This window comes from Pieris brassicae, chromosome 7 (assembly GCF_905147105.1).
Source record: "Pieris brassicae chromosome 7, ilPieBrab1.1, whole genome shotgun sequence".
In the NCBI taxonomy this organism is placed as follows: Eukaryota; Metazoa; Arthropoda; class Insecta; order Lepidoptera; family Pieridae; genus Pieris; species Pieris brassicae.
The window spans coordinates 4206278-4228133 of NC_059671.1; the positions used below are offsets into that span (position 1 = coordinate 4206278).

General features: G+C 33.5%; 4 protein-coding genes across 6 annotated transcripts; 1 reads left to right on the forward strand and 3 right to left on the reverse strand.

Moving 5' to 3' along the window:
- Positions 1-967: 967 nt before the first annotated feature.
- Positions 968-3837, reverse strand: LOC123711555 (testis-specific serine/threonine-protein kinase 3-like). The gene is made up of 5 exons (XM_045664139.1): positions 3589-3837; positions 2912-3520; positions 2248-2407; positions 1759-1890; positions 968-1139 (listed from the first exon to the last, which is right to left on the reverse strand). The coding sequence occupies exons 1-5, from the start codon at positions 3697-3699 to the stop codon at positions 1066-1068; spliced, it is 1086 nt and encodes a 361-aa protein (XP_045520095.1). The 5' UTR covers positions 3700-3837; the 3' UTR covers positions 968-1065.
- Positions 2972-6887, reverse strand: LOC123711556 (testis-specific serine/threonine-protein kinase 1-like). Of its 3 annotated transcripts, none has more exons than XM_045664141.1 (6): positions 5564-5694; positions 5420-5497; positions 5253-5357; positions 4158-4935; positions 3917-4088; positions 2972-3104 (listed from the first exon to the last, which is right to left on the reverse strand). In XM_045664141.1, coding segments are annotated over exons 2-6 (1074 nt in total). In that variant the 5' UTR covers positions 5438-5497; positions 5564-5694; the 3' UTR covers positions 2972-3103. The 3 variants fall into 3 exon arrangements, 2 of the variants coding, with proteins under 2 accessions (XP_045520097.1, XP_045520096.1); XM_045664140.1 differs by having other exon boundaries at positions 2995-3129; XR_006753974.1 differs by lacking the exons at positions 2972-3104; positions 3917-4088 and adding exons at positions 5771-6545; positions 6620-6887 and having other exon boundaries at positions 4902-4935.
- A 396-nt stretch (positions 6888-7283) lies between these two features.
- Positions 7284-14638, reverse strand: LOC123712122 (ER degradation-enhancing alpha-mannosidase-like protein 2). The gene is made up of 8 exons (XM_045665084.1): positions 14320-14638; positions 13945-14241; positions 13023-13266; positions 12622-12772; positions 11307-11486; positions 10250-10506; positions 8989-9233; positions 7284-8024 (listed from the first exon to the last, which is right to left on the reverse strand). Exons 1-8 carry the CDS (start codon positions 14424-14426, stop codon positions 7364-7366), a joined length of 2142 nt encoding a protein of 713 aa, XP_045521040.1. The 5' UTR covers positions 14427-14638; the 3' UTR covers positions 7284-7363.
- Positions 14639-15603: 965 nt separating this feature from the next.
- Positions 15604-21641, forward strand: LOC123712114 (cyclin-A2-like). The gene is made up of 8 exons (XM_045665070.1): positions 15604-15971; positions 16041-16339; positions 17163-17403; positions 17720-17943; positions 18249-18453; positions 18952-19126; positions 20032-20170; positions 20784-21641. The coding sequence occupies exons 1-8, from the start codon at positions 15825-15827 to the stop codon at positions 20890-20892; spliced, it is 1539 nt and encodes a 512-aa protein (XP_045521026.1). The 5' UTR covers positions 15604-15824; the 3' UTR covers positions 20893-21641.
- Positions 21642-21856: the final 215 nt, after the last annotated feature.

Consider the following 21856-nt stretch of genomic DNA (forward strand, 5'->3'; position numbering starts at 1 on the left):
ATTGTGTTTTCAAAAATAATAGAACACCACCATATAGACTATAGACGCTAAGTCATAATTTGACGTATAGGCTAAGCAATATTAAATCTGTGGTCCCAATCACGCTCCAAAATAGACAAAACATTTAACCAATACACTCGCAGTACGTTGATAAGGCTGTAACGCCCAACTGAAAAATTGACTCCAGTGCTATTTCTGGGTACTGTCAATAAAAGAAAAATCTTCGCAAATGTACTTATAAGTAGTTAGAAAATGACTGATAAAGGACAATATTAAACTGGTCTCGTTCTATTCGCTGCTATTTATTACAAAGTTACTGGTAAAATTTGTTATAAGTACTATAAGAATCAGAGACAAGTCCGAACTTATCCATCTGTCAAAATCCTATGATTTGTACTTGTCTTTCATTCTTATTAGTACAAGGTGGAGATGACATTTATAGTCGTGTTTGGCGCCATACAAATTCGTTTGACATATTCGATCTGTCACAACAAATTAACAAAAATTAAAAAAAAAAACTTTTTCGAATAAAAAGAAGTTTTTAGTTTATAGTTTAAAAATTTTAGCTGTCATCTGTCACGTCCAGAAATAGACAATAAATGTAATCTTTGCCTTGTACAGATGCGTGTTGAGTTTTTTAAGAGTTTTCATCGTTAGAGTTTGATAACGTATTTAAATAAGTATTTATTAAGTATGAATTGCCAATTTATGAAATGCCTGTATATCGCACAATACCAAAAAATGCATTTTCGAGGGTTCTTTACAATGTTTTATCTAGCTTGTCTTTGTCACAAGTCAATTGTCTTCGATTTTTTTAAGCAGTTAATTTAATGTTTTTGATGCGTTTACTAATGATCCTGTTCCTAGTGATTGTGCCAAAAAGCATACATTGTGCGATGCCCATATGAACCCTTGTCTTCCATAACAATGTAAAACTAGAAATAAGTGTTATAATCCAGTTGAAATACAACTTGTTTATACAATAAATATATTAAATAATTTTTACAATAACTTAATATCATGGTTAATATAAATTAATAAACACTGATTGAATATATTTGTCTTTCATTCCCTCTCCTCGAACAAAGGTTGAGATTTTGCGAAGTTTGAGTCGGCGTTCTTCAATACTTTTAAGCCCTCTGAAAACGATTTATATAAATAGTTTTTATTATGCAAGTTAAATGAAAATTAAAACAATTCAAAAAATTCTTACGATGTCATAAAATTATAACGACCATTTTGAGCTTAATATTAGAATTTGAATAAACATATATTTATAATCATTTGTTTTTGTTTGGAAGATGAAATTTTTTATCCCTTTTCGAACTTATTATTTTTTTGGTAAAAAAGATAAAAATGCTAGAGTTTAAAAAAAGGGGAGTAGCAATGCACTTGCGCAGTATGAGTGTATATAGGCGGCAGTAACACTTAACATCAGGTGAGCCTCCTGCGCGTTTGCCTCCTATAACATAAAAAAATATGCTTTTCAATAAAATCAGCTAGGAAATTGACCAATTACGTTCAATTTTGAAGTCGAATTTCAGTCTATGCATTGTAAGAATTTTCCTGCTCTTATAGTAAACTCAGTAAATTATAAATTCGATTTCTGAGTTCTGAGACTAGCTGAAATTTGGTGCCAGCTAGTTTTGGACTATGTTTAACATATATAAATCATATCAACCTTAGCCTATAAATTAATAACTATTTGGCATAGTATTTATGTAATAGCAACATAAATACTTCAGAAAATTAGATGACCTTTGCCTCGCCCTTTGCGCCGTAGTTCCGCGAGTCGCTCCACTTCGCTCTCGTCCTCAAAGTGCTCCATTTCGCGTCTCTGCGACTCTTCTTGGGCTTGCTTTAGAAGAGATTCTTCAAGAAACGTTAGCTCTGAAAATTTTATTTAAAGAATGTAGATTTCGACTCCCGTCTAGCACCGGAATCGCCTAAATACTTTGGAAATACAATTTTTACGTGATTCGGTTTAAGGCTTCATAAACTACGAGCTAATAAAAGATTTTTATCATCCAGTAACATGCTTATGCACACAAGAAGGTTACTCTTTTTTCTAAATAGCAGTAGTAGTATAGTTATTGATTAAGAAGAAATACAATACTCTAAAACCCCTACTCAGCCACTCTGTTAAACATTTATTGGTTAAAAATTATAAAGACTAAATAGAGGTACTCCAGAGAGCATAAAACATTTATCATCAGACATCATAACTGGGTAAATGCAAACACATACTCGTTAATCTGGGGTCCATAGCGATCCATGGTCCATTGAAGATGGAGGCAGCGGTGGGTCGAGCTTTGGCTTCTGGCTCCATTAATTGCGTAACCTGTAGCTTGCATTCCGACGATAATTGGTTCACTACACCAGTGCGAAAACGCCATTTTCGCATCACCTAGAATGTTAAAAACTGTATAGACAAATATTTATTTAAAAGAAGTCCTTTTCCGTAAGACGACATTGTTAAACCTAACATGTTCAAGTATTATTACTAAAATTAAGCGAGAAAAAATCTATAAAACTCACTATAAAACCAGGAGATTATTATTATAATTTACCGTTCTATTAGTCTAAAAATAACATCCTTTCATTTCGTAAGGCCCATTCATTTTCCATATAAAGAAACAATATGATTTGTGTGTTTTGGAAGAGTTGTAATGGCACCTCGGACAGAGTAGTAGGTAGGTACCTTAAGAAAACACTTTTTAAACGGATTGAAGCTATATATTATTATTAAAAAGTGACCACGCACGCTGAAAAGCACGCGAAACGTCGGATTTTTTTTAAAATTATGTAAATAATTATAAGTTTTTAATAATAATACAAAGCTTAAATCCGTTTAAAGTGTTTTCTTAACGTGTAAAAGCTATGTTAACAAAAGACAATACTAGGTAGGTACCTGTTTCTCATACAATTTCTTAACCGAAGTCTCATTGAAGGGCAGCGCCTTATTGAGCATTGTGTACATAATAATTCCAATCGACCACATATCCGCCAGTTTCGGGAGGTACGGCACGCCTTTCAACACTTCTGGTGCGGCATACGACAGCGAACCACAGTACGTCTCACTTAAGACGTCACGGTCCCGCTGTCTGACATTGCGAGCAAAACCAAAATCTGTTATTTTGACATTATAATTAGCGGTGATCAGTATATTCTCACATTTCAGATCCCTATGCGCGATATTAAGTGTGTGTATGTAATGAATTCCCGACAATATTTGACGCATCCAAAGTCTACTTTGGTTCTCCGGAACTGCGCCGTTCTGAGTGAGGAAATCTAATAAATCGCCATTCTCAGCGAATCGGAGGAAAATAAAGTATTTTGCGCGACGCTGAAATATGTTAGACACGTGTACGATGTGTGGATGATTGACTCGAATTAGAACATCTAGTTCGCGTGGCAAGAATTTTGTGAGATAGTCACGTGGCGCCTGTGCTGTGTCTATTACTTTACATGCCATGACCGTGTGCCGGGTCTCGTCGACCATATGAGTCGCTTTAAACACCTGAAAGTAGTAAGTTTTTTAAACGATTGTTCACGTTTTAGTTTAAGTTTGCTTTTGCAACCGCTTACTTTAGCATAAGAGCCTTCTCCAACTATCTTCTCTAATATAAATCCCTTTTCCTGTAAAACAGCGATGTCGGATTGTGTGGCTGTGAGTTCAAATTTTTCTGTAGCTGGCATTTATGCGACTGACTGCCACGCGCGCATTTTCACTTTATTTTTACTTTTATTAACATATTTACATATTGGCGATTGTGTTTGTGTAAAAAAAACCGTTAAAAATAATGCTACATGTTCTACATCTTTGTGATTGATGTCATAAACTGACATTCCAAGAAATGGAAAATGACAGTGTTAAAAATTGTATCAAAAAAGTTTTTAGGTACTATTTATTTACCAAGACGATGTGGATTCGTCTATATCATACGTAGCTTTTACTAGAGATTGGTCGGGAAGGCAGGATGTGTCCTTTTCCTGTCTAATAGGCTCGGTCACTTCCACCTTCTGCATGCTTAAAATCTTCTCTTCTCGTGCTTTCTTAAAAGCTGATGTTTCTTGTGTATTCCACTCTAAAAATATCAGTATATACTTAAAATAAAGCATTGCATAATGAAATACACGAGAGAAAATGTATTTACCCAACAATCTCGAATCCATAGCGATCCATGCACCGTTAATGATATTGTCCACTTTGATTCTATTTCTGTAATTCGGTTCTAACATTAAATGTACAAGGTGTTTACAATTCTCTGAAAGCGATTCTTTGTATCGCGATCGGAATCTCCAACTTTTGTTTATCTGAGCTTGGTACAATTGCTTTATATGCTTATCTTCAAAGGGCATCGCTCTGTTAAGCATAACGTACAGCACAATGCCTAGGGACCAAATATCAGTGGGCTTCGGGTAATAGGGAGATCCTTGTAAAATCTCAGGCGCAGTGTATGAGAGTGATCCACAAAACGTTTCGCTGGGAATGTCTTTGAATCGTTTGTCCACGCACATCCTGGCAAAACCGAAGTCTGATAATTTTGCGTTTTGATTAGCGGTGAGAAGGACGTTCTCACATTTTATGTCGCGGTGAGCTATTTCCAACTCGTGCATATATTGAATGGCGAGAGCGAGCTGACGCGTCCAAATTCTGGCTTGGTCTTCTTGAACAGCACCTTTTTGCAAAACATGCTCTAACAAATCCCCGTGTTCCATATATCGCATGAATATGAAGTATTTATATCGTCTTTGGAAGATGCTGTGAGTATGCACGAGATGAGGGTGGTTCAATTTGATTAGCATATCTATCTCCCTCGGTAGAAACTTCTTAACAAAATCTTTTGGAGCCGTATTGGTATCTATGATTTTACAAGCGAGAACTGACAAACGATCCTTTTTATTAGGATTTCTGTATTCTGCGAGATAAACCTAGATAAAAAGAAATGTGTTAACAAAAACGATCTATTTAGAAAACCAAACATGTATCCCAAAATATGAAAACATTGCGTAATCATTATTAAAATGGTACTGGTCCAGCCCATCTGTGGAGGACACAGATGGGCTGTTTAAAAAACTAGAAACAAGAAAAAAAGCTTATAGCGCTGAACAAACAATTGTTAACACATATATAGTAATTAAATTGTAAGACTTAGTAGAATTAGTAATACGACCAAACCTACTCGTCCTACTCAAGTTTTCCTAATGGCGCTTACATTAATAGCTTTGTATTTATTAATGTAATATACCTTAGCATAGGAGCCTTCATTTATTTTCTTTATCATTTTATATCCCCGAGTTGCAAGAGTTAGTTGTTCAGAGCCACTCAATTTTAAATCTTCCTCAACATGAACCTACAAGTTAAATATTACAGGCGTAAACCATTCATAAATGAGTTACTTAACAGTAACAATACCTTTGCTTTCGCTTCCATTTAATCGTGTTTTTTCTGCCTGGCAGTTATATTAGCTAGAGATTTTATCATTTCACTTGCCTGAAAATAAAGATAACGTACAGTATATAATGTTTAAAATATACTGATAGAAACAACTATACCCACCCTATAGGAATCTCTCGTGTCTCTGCTTAATATATCACCTTGTCGTTTTGGCGGATTTCGATGTGAATCCGATAATCGACGACGCTCTTCTCGCGCTTTTTGTAATGCCGCTGCTTCAACTGTGTTAAGAGCTAAAAAATTATAACAGAACATCGTAACACATTTAAAATACAATGCCAAAAGCGATTTGTACAAAATACAACATACTTGTAAGTCTACTGTCCATAGCAATCCATTCGGAATTGAGGACTTGTGCCGCCGAGTGGCGTAAGCCAGGATCCGGCTCCAATAAATGCTTCACCACAGATTTGCACTCTAACGATACAGCACTTGCTACACGTGATCTAAATCTATACTTTTTTCCCATCTGCTGTTCATATAGTTTTCTCATTCGTGTATCATCAAACGGCATAGATTTATTTAACATTACAAATAGTACAACTCCCAACGACCAAAGATCAGTTTGCTTCGGCAAGTACGGCTTGCCTCTTAAGATCTCCGGAGCTGCGTATGACATAGACCCACAATAGGTCTCACTTAATATAGGTTGATCTTCCTCGTCAACGCAAGACCTTGAGAATCCGAAATCGGAAAGCTTTACGTTAAAATTTGCTGTCAGTAATACGTTTTCGCACTTTATATCTCGATGTGTTATTTCTAACTCGTGAAGATACTGGAGAGCTAAAGCTAATTGGCGGAACCAAACTCTCGATTGATTTTCAGAAACGCAACCATTTTTCAAAATGTAACCCAAGAGATCACCGTTTTCAGTGTATCTCATAAAAATATAGTATTTCGTTTTTCGCTGAAATATGCTATGCACGTGTATAAGATGAGGATGGTTTAATCGTATCAAAACGTCTATTTCACGGGGTAAAAACTTTACGACAAAGTCCTTTGGGGCTTTGGAGGTTTCAATGATTTTACACGCGAGTGTAATTTTATTGGAGCCTTCCTTTGCGGCGTATTCTGTTAAATATACCTGTGGAAGAGTACATGATAATGGAGTCTATACGAATATTAAATTATGGTTTTAAAAACTTTACGATGTGTAACCTTTGCGTAAGCACCTTCGCCAACGAATTTCATTAGTTTATAACCTTTAGCAGACAAAGTATTTTCTTCGGATGCTGTTGTTTTCAGATCGGTCATGATAGATCGTGCATGAGGCCAGGGACAGAGCAGCGCTCACTCCTAGCATAGCACGATTCAAACTCATTGAGAGGAACCCGAGCATTTTTGTGTTGTTATAATTGTTTTATTATTTTTACTTATTAATTTTAACGAAGGATGAACATGTTGATCTTATTTTGACATGCTAACGTGACAGATCCTTTGATCACTTGTCTATTTGTCCCTAATATGAAAGAAGATTTATTATGTGATTTTGAAATAAGACAAAATTTTCTACATCAGTCTTTTATTTAAACGAAACATATTTTACTTAAATATTTGTCTTAAATAAAAAATAACAAAAATAATTCTTGAACCAGTCTGGTGCTTGCTTGAAATAAAAATAAATAAATTTATGAAAAGAAAACATAATTTATTCGTTAGTGAACTCACAAAAATTTGATTTTTGTTAATCCTATATTAAACAAAACATATTTTACGAAAAACACTTTTTGAACTGATTGAAGGGTCATCGTGACCATGCACGCTGAAAAGCACGCGAAACGTCGGATTTTTTTTAAATTATGTAAATAATTATAAGTTTTTAATAATAATAAATATCTTAAATCCGTCCGTGTTTTTCTTAATGTGTAAAAGCTATGTTAACAAAAGACAAAACATATTTTTCTAGACTTCTAGTTGTTTTTTATTTAAAAACTCTCCTGCTAACGATATTCGTTGTAAGAAAGATGGCACCGGAGTTAACAAAAGTTCGTACTTCTCCACATCTGGGTGAATGGGGTATTTATTCTCTCGTCTCATTCTCTCAAACATATGCTGCGGTTCGCATTTCTGCTTCGTCTTCCAGTCGTTATTTAAAAAGTCCTGAATTACTTTGGGCAGCAATTTCATTGTTTCCTTCGCTCGTGTTGTACTCGGCAACTCTAATGTATCTTCATGTTTTTCTGGGATGATAATATCGTCCACATCGACTCTCTCAGTGAAATTTTCTTCTTTTGTATCTTCATTATCCGTTTTGTTATAGAAATTGTTGATACGATCTTTCAAAACATCGCTTAGTTTTGTTTCATTTTTGGTTTTCTCTCTCTCAGTACCGTCTATGTTTACGTAGCCCGTTCTTGTCTCTGTTTTGATGAACACTTCATTTTTACTTGTATCCCGTAATGAATCTGTTCGTGAGATTGATTCAACTTCAATAGGCTCCGATACCATTTGAGTTACAGTTTGTACTGTTGCATTAGTTGAATTATCTATCATAGTCATGAAGTGTATGTTGTCTTCTTCTTCTAACATTTGGTATATTCTGTGTACTTCGCTGATATTTATCCTGCAAATATTTATAAGTGACAATTTATTATAGAAAAAGTCGAAGCGCTCATCAATTAGCTAACGTTATCCCAAGTAACTATGGAAGTTTCTAGAAGAAAAAATATACATGAGCGAAGGCGGTATGGTCAAATACCTAAGAATAACCCTGAAGATAAATGTATAATATGTGGTATAAGTGAATAAAGCAAGCAAAATGCTTTTTAATCAGAGCTTGATTAATAGTGTAGGATTCATTAAAAAAAAAACCTTTTTAACCAACTATCGTGTAACCACATTACACGAATAAATATATTTAAATAAGTAATTACAAAGTAAAAATAACTTTATTATTGGTAATCTTTTTGGCCATCGCTTCTAACGATGTAGTGCGTGTTAAATAAAAATCTAATCCAATAATGTGATTTTTCCTGTACAAATTTACCATTCCAACAATATTTTCTCATAACTGTTTTCTTTCACTGTTTGTTACATACGGTCTGAGGGAAATGATATGCGGAAAATACACAATTTCGCTTTTACTATTATTATTATAAACAAAGATTTAACTAGCATCATAACCAAGATTTAACCAGATTTTTACAGAGCGTCGCCGTAATCAAAATTTAGTTAAGTTAGTTTTTCTGGTGCTGACTAATCGCTGAGGTCATAGGTTCGAACCTCGGCAGCACCAATATACTTTTAAATGTGCGCATATAAAACTCGCTGGCACAATAAAATTTCAAAACATAATGAAAAACGTCGAGTCCACTATCGAATTGCCCCCTTAACAATCAAATTCCCACTGTAGGGACTAGGCCCCGTTGGCAAACACTGCCTTAGACCCAAGTCGATGTCACGCGTCAGGCGCAGGATTCGCACCTTGGCTACTAGAAAAAAATAAATACAAAAATACTGAGGTCCAGATTTAAAACGCTGCAGCGCCACTGAAAACGGTAAGGTCAAAGAAAAGGTCAAAAACATACCCTTGCCTTGCTTCATGGCAGCAATACAACATTGTCGGGTCAATTGGATGAGCTTCGGTATTAAATATATATCCACCAACATCCACTATACATTCACCATTCGGTGTGTCTATCACCGTGCCGTGCACACCCGGGTTGTGAATAAAGTTATCCGGGTCGAATAGGAGGTATAGATACTTTGTCGTCTCGGCCAAGAAAAACGACTCCATACGGTTCTCTTTGCGATGGTCGCGGACATCTTTTATCTGGGAAATTTATTTTATTTATTTCGTGATCCTACATCAAAAAAAAAATGGCGCTATCACCTTTTTAGGTCTGGGCCTCAGATTTCTGTATCTGTTTCGTGATCACTTGTTAATTTAATAGGCAAGTAGGTGATCAGCCTTCTGTGCTTGACATATGCCTTGACTTTTTGGGTCTAAGGCGAGCCGTTCGAGCTCATGATAAATGCGCACAGCCGGGGATCGAACCTACGACCTCAGGGATGAGAGTCGCACGCTCAAGGCACTAGGCCAACACTGCTTTAATCCTACATCTAACATAATTAACTTATTCAATTTTTGTCTATATTTTTTGGTGTAACTGTTTATTATGTATAATACTAGCAGATTCCAGACTTCGATCTGTCAAAAAGATTTGAAATGTGGCAGTTTTTTGTTTCTACCAATTTTATAGTCGGCTCAAAAAATTCTCATGGCAGAACCATCACCCTGATGATAGGCCGATGTGTTCGGAACGCGACATTGCTTAGACAACAGGCTTGTAATTTAATATGAACTTTATTAAATAGCAATAAAGATGTTTGTATGGGAAAAAGAAAAGGGCTGTTTTAGGGTTTTCCAGGAAATTATTCGATTTTTTTCTCGCCGTAAAAACCATCCTTAGACTTCAACGAACATTAAAAAAAAAGAATTTATATCCTCATATATAGGTCCAGGCGTTGTAGAGTTATGCGCTTACCAACACATTTTGCGATTAATTTTTATATTATAGATTTGTTACCTGTACAATTACGTAACAAATAAATATGTCAAACACACAAATTATGACAGATTACGTTCACATTAACTTAAATTTCTGAATATTTGCTTTAAAAGGGAATATTGTTAAAACCACAAGATTGACGTAAGATTGTCTTAAATTAATAAATTATTATGATATACAAAAAAACCTTCTTGTATAAGGAAGACGAGAACAATATCCATTAAAATTACAAAATGTTTTAATTAATTACACAAAAAACATTAATAAAAATACTCACCGTTGCATAGCCACAGGGTGTCCATGCACTGTGCTGAATACTTCTCAGAATATCCTCACCCATTTGCAAGAGTATCGGATCTCTCGTTTCTCTATATAAATACATTATTGACTCTATAAGCTCCGGCCTTAGGGGATAACTCTCCCTTGAAGAAGATGCCTCTCCCGTACCAAGATTATATACTTCCGGTGTAAAACCATACTGTTTCCATACACTGTGGTAATTGTGGATGATTCGCATCGCTGTATCGCTTTCGCCTGCAACGATTTTTTACGTTTGTAGCGTTCGTCTTGAGCGCTGTCAAATATGTCAAACTTAATAAGGAAGAATGATTTGACAGCTCTTGACAGCACTAGATTCAGGTATGGTTGTCATTCAAAAAAGTGTCATCATTTCTAAATGATTCTCGGCGTGTATTTGATAATTTTATGGCATACAAAGTTATACTATACTACATCACTCCGACGCAAAATATTTTTTTCAATTACTGATTTAAAGGCCGACAACTAACTTACGAGCCCTCGGGCCTTGAGTGTCCATGTGCGGCAATATAGGTGAGTAAAGTGTAGTATACAAACTTTTTTATATAATAATAGTCGGCTGATAAAAATAAACAAAATAATATTAACGCACAAACAAATATTAAAAACAGTATCATTAAAATAGTACGAACTTTCATATTTCAAGTAACAAATATTAACAGTATAATATGTAAATAGTATTGTAATACTAAACCAATTTTGATGAAACTTATACTCACTAAGAAATATTCCCTATTTAAAGTTTTATCTATATGACGTAGATATATTTGTTAGACAAACATACAAGCACACAGGCTTGGAAGTCTAAATAATCATACCTATCAACAAAAAATATTTATACTCTTGAAATATTTTGATAAAACGTAGACTACGTTCTTACTAAATAATATTCCCGATTTAGTTTCATCTATATGAATTAGTTTCCGTAAAATGTTTGGACAAACGCTAAAACCATCCAAATATATCGCATACAAAACTTCCTTTTAGAGGTCATTTAAAACACAAAGTATGCTCACCAATTAAGCTCAGTACACCAGGCCAGTAGGACTCGAGTGACTGAAAGACGGGCAGGGTGACGTGTCCTCGCAGCATCGTGGCCCACACGTACCAATCATCTTTCTTTAAATATTTATCGATATTGACACGAGCTTCATTAAACATTGACATTAATTCCGGCCTTTCCAACAATATTGCGCCTTAAAGATTTCACATATATAAAATTAGTTCAACTTTATTTATGGCTACAGTATTGGCCTAGTGGCTTCAACGCTTAACTCTCATTCCGAAGGTCTTAGGTTCAATCCCCGGACTTTCTTCCTATGTGCGAATTTAACATTCGCTCGAACAGTGACGGAAAACATCGAGGGAAAACCGTGATTTGCCAACGGCGTGTTTTAGGCACAGGAGACTGATCATCTACTTGCTTAATAGATTGACAAATGATCATAAAACATATTCAAATATCTGAGGCCCAGACTTAAATAGGCTGTAGCGCCACTGACTTTTTTAAGCTTTATTTTAACAGCGCCTTTTTGTCAAAGGCGTCATACGTATTTATAAAGCAATAATACTTGAGTCTTCAGTACCATTTCCCCAAAAGTCCACAAGACACCCGTAAGCTCAGAGGCGTTGGAAGTGTCTATGAGCATGCTCAATTGCCTCTCAGTCCTTAAAAGTTCGAAATGTATGAAAAGTCGTCAGCGTAAAGTTTAACGATTTTACGAAATCGATACCGTAAGCATATTAGAAGTACTTAAAGTGAAAACACCCATACCTAACTCTCATAGAATGTGTAGTGCAGGTTGATTTGTATATAGATGCAAATTTTATGTAATATATATATTATATTTGAAACTATATTATAAAAATATTGTAGTGTGTCACTGGTCAATCAGACAATTGACTTTAGTGACTAAAAGATTAAAGCGTATTTGCGCAAACCGCCGAATTCCAATTATCTCTATGAATATCATCGCGATACTTAATATCAAATATTAATCTTCACTAATATTATGTAGAGGAAGGCTTATATGGTTTGTTTGTATTGAATAATGTCCAAAATATAAATAGGGACATTTGAAAAATTCTTTCACCATTACAAATTCTACAATTATTACTCAACTAAGGCCTAAATTAAATTTTTTAGGCATTATATATTCATAAAATTAGAGCCTTAATATATTCTGCGGGTATTTGCAATCAGCCCTAAGGCTATGAACAAATCTGTTCTGTGGTGCTGTCTAATATTTTATTGCCTGATATTTATCTAAGAATTCTTCAGTCATTTAACATCACACTATGGCTAAATATCTAACCAGAATGCAATTTTACCTTTAACTAAATATTCAAAATAAGAATCAACTCCGCCCCCAATACCAGCATCCTGGGCTGTCCAACGTCCGGTCATCACATCTATATGATTACCCACTAAACCAATTGGTGACCTATGATGATACAAAGCTTTCAATGCATTGTATGCAACCTAAAACACACAAAATGCAATTATGAACAATTCAAAACAATATTTTTAATAAGTTATCGAGATCAATCAACAACTAAAATTTTTAATATATTCTAAATTTATTATTTATACAATCTGAACTCTATGATTGAATAAATATATTGTTTTCATGGTGTATTTATTACATAAAATCATGTTCTGTTTTGTTAAAAATGACTACTTGAAATTATTTTTCTTTTGTCGAATGTAGAGCAGTCTAATACACATTTACCTCTTCATACAAAGGATCCCCAGTCAACCTGCTTAAAGTACCAAATTCAATGATAAATGTACCCACACCAGCAGTGCAAGTGATACTTGTTTCCCCAGGTGGAACACCAGATCTTAAATTAATTGTTCCATATGGCATACCAGTGGTTGTATCAAATGCAGCTATTAGCCTATGAGCAACATCTTCAGCTAATCTTAACAATGGGCCATTGCATGGCCAACCAGGCTCTAATTTCATACCAGACCTATAATGTCAATTAATGTAAAATAGAACTTTTTTACAAAATCTGTTTTTGTTCCTACTTTAATATAAAGAATTTGTTACTAGTAGCCATTGCTGCTTTAGAAAATTGCAGTTGATTAGTGAAGGACGAAAAAGAAGTGATATGTGTAAAGTTAATTGTAAAACTTTCAAGTTTCAGCTATTTAGCCATGCAAGCCGATAGTTAGGTTCTCAGTCTGAGGCATGGTACAGCAATATTGTCATTAGACATACATAATAAAAGGTAAGTATGGTTTATAAGGATAAAAGTGATATAGAAGTTTCTAGTTTAACTATGGAAAGCATGTGCTTTAAGCTCCAACAAAAAGAACTAATAAGACAAATAAGAACTTATAAGTAATTAATTGAAATATGTTATTTCTTTTAGATATGGCTCCATTCTTATCAAATTTTAACCTTGAAAAATTTCTTCAATGTGTATAAAACCTCATACTCTATTATATGTAATTTAAAAAAATATATTTTTAATTAAGAATACTTAAACAACTCTATTTTTGGTTTCCCAATATGGTTTCCCAGTTTCATAATATGGTAATCACAATTGCAATGATGTGATTTTGAAATATAAATGGTTTTAGCAATACCACTATGTAGTATTTACAAAATTAAAAACCTCTTCAAAGTCATTTATGCAACTTACTTGTGAGATAAAAGATGTGCACTCAATAAACCACCTATTATTCTGATATTAGTTTCAAACACAGAAACATTAATATCTGTATCAAAGTCTTTTCGCTGCAACACTATGTCAACCACTCTATTGAATTCAGTGTAGTTTCCCATGATTACTAACATGTCCAAGGAATCTATGAGAGTTAGGGAGTAGCTACCCCAAGTATCCATGCCATCACAACTCAATGGACGCAGCTCATCATACGGATATGCATATTTTAAATAACTATCATAAGCATGCTGGAACATTTCTCGAACCTCCTCTCTGAAAGAGTGTTTATTAATTACGTGGCTATTTTCTAAAACTTACATATAAAGGTACATTTAAGGTCTGTAAACTTACCGCAATTTTATTATGTCTTGCGTTTTATATTCGCGTATTGTATAACAGAAATGACTTAAACTAAGAAGTGTAATAAAATATATATGGAATCTTGGTACGAAATGCATTGTAACAGAACTATTAGGTATCAGATATCGTATTTTCGACTTTCCATTAATTATACTAGAAGTAGGCTTTAATAGGTTACATGTTAAATATTATTTATTTAAATCTAATATTTTTTATTCAATTAAGCACAACTTATACAAAATAGTTAAAAATTACGTACTATGTTGATAATAAATATTAATTGATAAATATAAATTAAATATTATGTTTTTCCACGGGTGTATGTCTATGATAAAACTTGCCAAATGCCAAATGCCAATTGCCAAGTGGCAAGTGCCAACTATCTAATCTATCTATATATATATATCTATCTAACTAATGATAGGTACAAATCATGTATTTAAACATTGATAAATAATACACTATACTGTGGGTTTAGAGTTCAGACAATTTTATGGTTTACAATGGTAAAAAAAATACTGTAAATACTCCATTTGATAAAAACTTACCTGTAAGATTTTACCTTTAACAGATTACCTAACTTGATACAAAATGTGAAAGTGCATAATTATTTAATCACCCCAGACAAAGTTCTGTTGTTAATTAAGGTTTTATCATACTTAGGATTTTTCATGTTTTTAGTTTAATAATTTAAGTATTTCTGATCTTTATTGCGTGAATTTTTTGCAAAATACAATATACTGTATTTTTCGATAACAGACTTCGACGAAATTATACTATACATCATAAAAGTATTAGGATAAGACGTATGTTCTTATTAACAAACTTTTAGCAAATAAAAGACAACGTTTTGCGTCACGTGACAGACATAAAAAAAATGAAATTGATATTATGTATGATGGATATACTTAATTTAATGATTATATATTAGTTCGTTTACTCCATCAAGTTTTTTTAACGCTTTATAAAGATTGCTTTTTATAACATTATATTTCTCACTATCTTATTCCTTTTGCTTTTCTTTTGTCTTTATAAATAAAATTGATTTGAAAAGGCTCTAAATTAAAGTCTCTACATTAATTAACAAAAAATAATGTGACATTTGAACTTAACAGTACTAAAATAACTAAAATCCCAATATAATTATGTATTATAAAAAGAAAACAATTATTCTTTATCTGTGCGAAAACAGTTTACTTTTGTTGTCCATGGGCTGACGCCATTGGTTAAAATTTAAAATATAATAGACTAAAGAGGAACAAAAACTGCAACAGCTGAATCTATCAAAATGCATTTTTTCCGTTGACGCTATTCTCATTTTGAGGGTGAATTTTACAGATTTGCGGAAATATTTTTAAACCTACATCCTTTTTTTGTCAAAATGCAATTGTGAATGCACTGCTCATTACGTATTTCCGCAGAGTTGCCTTCCTGTATGCGAACCCCGCTTTGAGGTAACACTCGTTAAACGGTTAGTGTTTACGGAAACAGGGGCAATGGCATCGTTCAGAATTCACGAGGATCAAGAAAATTCTTCACTAGCCGCAAGGAAAGAAGCAGAAGTATTTGCCGCTGCGACTCAGAGACGTGCATTAGGTGATCTGAGCCAGTTCAAATGTAACCAGAACCGCAACGTGAAAAATGTAAGTCGAATTTCAATTTAGTTCAATTTTTATTAACTTCTTGAAAAGCAATTTAAACTTTTATCTTAGGTTGGAATAACGAATGGACCCTACAAGGGCCAAGATGAAAATAGAACGGTGCGTAATATCAAGAACGAGAAGAATATCGTCCCCCCTGTAGCTCAGTTTCGCGCCTTCAGTGTATATGAAGATAATCCCACTAAACCTTTGGAAGTAGATTTAAAGAAACGAGAGCAAGCATTCAAGCCTTTCATTTCCAAAGAATTGAAAAAGGATAACTTTTTCCTTAATGCTGCAGAAAATGTCAAGGCACTTTGTGCTCAAGCTGAGAAGCATTATGAAAAGGATAAGCCTATTCTTCCTGTTAGGTAAGTTAGACCTTATAATATGTATATACTCTTTTACTACTGTAATGATGATGTACTTGGTTTTTACATAATAATTTTTCAGATTATGACTTACTTGGCCTAAATTGTGGTTTGACTAAGTTTAGGCTTGACCTTAAATTAAGTCTGATTTAAAGCTAAATATGTAAATAGTAAAGGTTTTTGTATTTGTTATAAAATTATGATTACTATGCATTTTCAAAACCATGACTTAGGATATACTTGTTAGCTATTGCTTTCTTACATCACACCATAATATTTAAAGATAAAAATGCTTATACATGTAAAACTTAATGTATGTCAATGTGTCAAGGTTTTGTCAAATCGTCAAACTTTTTCTTACTGCACTACTAAATAATACAATCTTATTGAAAAATTTGATGTTAAAGCCATTTAACATACAAGTGGATACTTTATATCTAAGATTTAATAATTTTTTTCATAACTCTTGTTGTGTTGGGACTTTATTTTGTAAGTAATTCTTGTACTCTTTTCTACAAATGTAGCCTTTGCCTGTTTAACCTTTATAAAATACCTAAGTCATTTTGTGTTTTTTTTGTGTATGTAACTTAGATTATCAAAATACATGTTTTTACTAAGCAGTCATGACTATGAATGTTTGTGGCATTGCCTGTTGATACCATATGGTTTGAATATGCATACTGGCTTGCTCATAAAAATAAATACTTTCATTGATTGATATTGATTAAGGCACCTTATAGATCAGATTATTAGGTTGCCTTTCTGCTTAATCACTTTTTTCAACTGTTTCTTAAATCTGAATCTGGTTTATTACCTTATCTAGAAAACCCCTACAAGAAAAGAAAGAGGTAGAAGATAAGAAAGAACAGAAAGCTCTTAAAGATGATATTGAGTCTCCCATGTCTGTAGTAGACTCAAGTATACTGTCTATGTCAATTTCCAAGAATGAGAGCCAGCTAGATGTGATTGATGAAGATGCAACAAGAGCTCAGACTAACAGGGAATTGTTTTTTCATGTCGTGGAATATAGACAAGATATTTATGACTATATGAGAGAGATAGAGGTAAGCATCAGATATTACACATATGTGAGAACTTTGAACATATAAACATAATAGAAGAAGAATATATTAAAATGTACATACACAAGTTAAATTTTAATATTTAAATTTTAAGTCTTATAACATGGGATAGTTTTGTCAACAGCTCCTTTCAGTTGTTTATAACATTCTAAATAGCAATTTTTTTAATTCATTTAGATTAAACAACCATACTAAAAATATATTCTTTATTTTATATCAGAAAAAACTCAAGAAATAAAAACAATGACATTTTTTTCTTTCAATAATTTAATTCCTTTGGCACATTCTATTAATACAGGTAAAGAATCGTGCCAACCCTCGTTACATGCGCAAGCAACCGGATATCACTCAAGTTATGAGATCCATTCTTATTGACTGGCTTGTTGAGGTGTGTGATGAATACAATCAGCAGAGTGAGACATTGCACCTGGCAGTCTCATATGTTGACAGATTCCTGTCTTATATGAGTGTGGTACGCACAAAACTTCAGCTTGTTGGTACTGCAGCTACATACATTGCCTCGTAAGTTTAATTCTTTGTTAATAGTAAGATAGGGGATACTATTTATATCTAATTAAAATTTTATTTACCTATGCTTTATCACTTAATTTTGCTTAATGTTAATGTAAGTTTCCTTGTCTAAGTTTCATGTGAAAACTGCCTTAATTAGGCTGTATTATAGCTTATTACACAGCAGGGCAAAGTTTTTGATACATTTTCGGCTAAATATGTTAATTGTAAGTGTATTTAATTATTGCCAAAATATTTCTGTCCCATGCCCATGCCACTTAAATTTACCTGAGTAAAGCTACATTCAAAACCTTCAGGAAATATGAAGAAGTATACCCCCCGGAAGTATCAGAGTTTGTCTACATAACTGATGACACATACACAAAGAAGGAAGTGTTGCGTATGGAACATCTTATACTGAAAGTGCTGTCTTTTGACCTCTCAACACCAACATCTTTGGCTTTCCTATCACTCTACTGCATATCTAATGCTCTCTCCAAGAAAATCTTTCATTTAGCTGCGGTGAGTATATTTAGTATCTATATGACTGCAATTATTATTTGTTAATAATGGTTGTACAGTAAAAGCAGTGCAAGTGTGCTAAACATTTAAAGCTTTCCAATGTATGAAATTTGTCAGTCATTTTACTGTTTTGTTGATTTAGTGATACTGTTTTTTTAGAACAAATAAATTATAAGCTATTGCAGCCTTATTTATGTTGACAATGCCTAGATTATAATTACTGAATTTTATTAGGGTTTGGTAACACTAAAAGTTTGGTGGTTCATTGGCTAAACTGTCTGTTTTGAACACTGAAAGTATATTGATTATTTGTACTTTATGGACATAATAATTTATTTCAGACATTAAATAGTGATAGTTTACTGTAGTATCAAGCAGAACAGCAATTTTAGTTATTTTAATCTTTTGTAATTGAACATGCTTCTTTAGTCTGGGCATCTGTATAAAATAGTTATTTTGTAAAGGAACTTTGGAATGATTAAAATTATTTATTTCCAGTACATAGCAGAGTTGTCATTACTGGAATCAGACCCCTACCTTCAATTCAGACCCTCGATAATAGCAGCTAGTGCTTTGGCCACAGCACGCCATTGTCTTCTTTGTGAAAGACAGGACTGCTGTCTAAGGACCGGAGAGGAAGACCAGGGATTACGGCCTCAATGTGCTAACATAGGTGAGTTAAAGTGAAACTTATAGAGTAGGTGTTCAAATTCATAGCCAATTCCGAGATTTATCTCACTGTATAAAAAAGTATTGTCCTTATTAATTCAAGCCACTCTTGAGTATAATCACAACTGTTTTGACAGATTATGGGCTTTATATATATACACATAAATTGTAATAATTATATTATAAGTTGGTGTTTGGCGAAGAAGATATAAATTCAGATTCCTGTGCCTATACTTGCTGACTTAAAAAACTTACTCATATAACTCGTATTTGTTGTAACCCAAAAAAACTAAAATAATTTTTGTTTATAAATTTCATCAGAAAAAATATCTATTTAGACCAAAAAAGTCAAGTGCTTTTTGAACAAAATTGATATGTTTGTTCTATGACTAAAGCTTATAACAGAAGCATACCTTATACGACAGGACGAGATTTTTTGATCAATCTGTTTTTAGAGGTTTATGGCAGCTCAAGTTAATTGGGTCAAGGAGATTTGAGTATGAACAAGCCGAATGAAAATTCATACACAATTAAATTATCCATTTAAAAAATATTTTATTGTCATAGAAACTCCTTACAGCGTGCTAGTGTTCATTATATTAAAAATTACGTAACAAGTAGAGGCTTGACAAAGACTGGAAGAATTTCTGTGGCGCCATTAACACGACCTTAAGAAACGAAAGCGCGACTGACCACAATATGTAGAAGGAAAAAATAATTTTAAAAAGTTTTTAGCTCGAAAACATTGCTATTTTGGCGCTTACAGCAAATAAGTTTTCTTACGTCTATATATATATATATATCAACGATTTTGTAAATGTTTATTTTGCAATTACTAAATATTGGCTTCCAACTAAGATTTTAAGTTATCATTTCTGTATTTATGCCTTATTATTGAAATAATTCCAGCGTGGCCAGCGGCGTTGGCGCAAAGCACGGGGTACGCTGTGCGTGAGTTGGAACCTTGTGCCCGTGAGTTGGCTCGCACTCATGCGCACGCAGCAGCGCAGTCTTATCGCGCTATTCCCGACAAGTACTCCAACAATAAGTTAGTATCACTATTATGAGCTAGTTTCCTATATTGACATGACACCTGAGCTAAATCTTACTGTATATTAATTATTGGCACTGTCATAAAGCAGCTGATACAAACAATACTAATTATTATGACTTACCATAGAAATAAAATACTAAAAGTCAGGATTATAACACTTTACCTTTAAATACAAAATCATATAATTAGCCACTAGGCATACACTTGCTAGGAATCTAATCTAGTACTATGTTTTAGATTTACAAAATCTAGTCATTAGAAAAAGTATTTAGGGGCCGTAAGTACTTAAGTAGCTTTGTCTATGCTTGAAAAGGAAATTCATTTTCTAGGATTCCTACAAAAAATTATTATGTTTATGTACTATTATTTTTGAGAGCTTTGCTTACTTACTGGTGTCAAGAGGGCGGGTAGGGGGGGTGATACATTGCAGTAAATGTGCTTACAGATACCGGCAAACATCTTGAACAAATGTTCATGCCAGAAGCGATTTTTAGGTATCACTAGGGGAGAGTGACGCGTCAATCGCTTTAATGCTCAAGAAGTTTGCCGGTACCTATTTGTACGTAATGCTTGAACGGCCCCTTTATTTCATACAATTCAATTTCAGATATGATGCAGTTTCAACGATTGAACCGAAGCCAATGTACCCAGTAGGAAAATACCAACCACCGGCGCCTCCTGCCGCTCGGAATAACGAAACTGCGCGCACTGGATAGGATCAATACAATTTACGACGGACCATTAATCATGTATCTGGACTTTTTATGCTTAAGGATATCTCATCATCGTTGAGATAACTAATCCTCACGAGTATTGAAGCACGACTGGAATCTTGAATCATGTTCCAAAATACTGGAATTACAATAGAAATGTTTGTGCGTTTAAGTGTTTATTACATTAAAAAAAAATCTTTATGATCTTTATCTTTCTCTTTAAAGGCAATTGACGAATGTTCATATTTAATGATGTTTGTAATCATGTTGCGAGCAATTACAGGTTGATAACCTCCTTTTTTTTAAGTCGGTTCATATAATTACATTGCCAATGATTTTGTATTATGTTTGTCATTCTTGTACTATGATAAATTGTGTAAACGTTTGTTAATGACTTGTAATATTTTTGTGACGGTTTTGAGGAACTTAAATGACATTTACATTGAGGCGGTTAAATGGAACCTTCGTGGACCAACTAGATGTAGGTTTAAAGTCAATTAGGCTTATTTTAGTATAATTTGTGGTTGTAATGCATTTTCTATACCTTCGTGGATATTTCAACTGCCAACACTTAGTTCGCTCACTTTGTTAGTAAATTATTATTATTTTTGAGATATAAGGTATGTTTTTAATGTTGATAAGTAGTATTTAATGTAATTTAATAATTTTAATATAATAAATCTGCATATTCAGCGTTTCTAGTGGAGCCAAGTTTGAGCTATTTATAACGATAATATATGGTATTTAAATAATTTGGTGTTTTATTTAGTTTCACTTATTCTTCTACTTCAAATATTATATAAAGAATTTGGGGGGGGGGGGTGGTCTTCATGTAAAACGTTAAGATGCGGGACAGGGATTGAATTACGCTTTATTGTTAATATTATTTTCGACTTTCCAGTACTTTAAACCACATAATGGTAAGTTTTATGTATAAAGAGTCATTTGAAACTGTTATAGTTTTACT

What these genes read in the sequence shown, in the direction of transcription:
- LOC123711555 (XM_045664139.1), bottom strand. Translation starts at nt 3,699, where the DNA reads ATGCCAGCTACAGAAAAATTTGAACTCACAGCCACACAATCCGACATC. An exon ending in AGAAATTGTATGAGAAACAG is followed by an intron (nt 2,408 to 2,911) that starts GTACCTACCTAG and finishes TTAACATTCTAG; the next exon opens with GTGATGCGAAAATGGCGTTT. An exon ending in GCGCAAAGGGCGAGGCAAAG is followed by an intron (nt 1,140 to 1,758) that starts GTCATCTAATTT and finishes AATCGTTTTCAG; the next exon opens with AGGGCTTAAAAGTATTGAAG.
- LOC123711556 (XM_045664141.1), bottom strand. An exon ending in ATGAAGGCTCCTATGCTAAG is followed by an intron (nt 4,936 to 5,252) that starts GTATATTACATT and finishes CTTTTTATCTAG; the next exon opens with GTTTATCTCGCAGAATACAG. An exon ending in TATGGATTCGAGATTGTTGG is followed by an intron (nt 4,089 to 4,157) that starts GTAAATACATTT and finishes TGATATTTTTAG; the next exon opens with AGTGGAATACACAAGAAACA.
- LOC123712122 (XM_045665084.1), bottom strand. Translation starts at nt 14,426, where the DNA reads ATGCATTTCGTACCAAGATTCCATATATATTTTATTACACTTCTTAGT. An exon ending in GGGATCCTTTGTATGAAGAG is followed by an intron (nt 12,773 to 13,022) that starts GTAAATGTGTAT and finishes TGTGTGTTTTAG; the next exon opens with GTTGCATACAATGCATTGAA. An exon ending in CACCCTGTGGCTATGCAACG is followed by an intron (nt 9,234 to 10,249) that starts GTGAGTATTTTT and finishes TAAATTTCCCAG; the next exon opens with ATAAAAGATGTCCGCGACCA.
- LOC123712114 (XM_045665070.1), top strand. Translation starts at nt 15,825, where the DNA reads ATGGCATCGTTCAGAATTCACGAGGATCAAGAAAATTCTTCACTAGCC. An exon ending in GCAGCTACATACATTGCCTC is followed by an intron (nt 17,944 to 18,248) that starts GTAAGTTTAATT and finishes CAAAACCTTCAG; the next exon opens with GAAATATGAAGAAGTATACC. An exon ending in GACAAGTACTCCAACAATAA is followed by an intron (nt 20,171 to 20,783) that starts GTTAGTATCACT and finishes ATTCAATTTCAG; the next exon opens with ATATGATGCAGTTTCAACGA.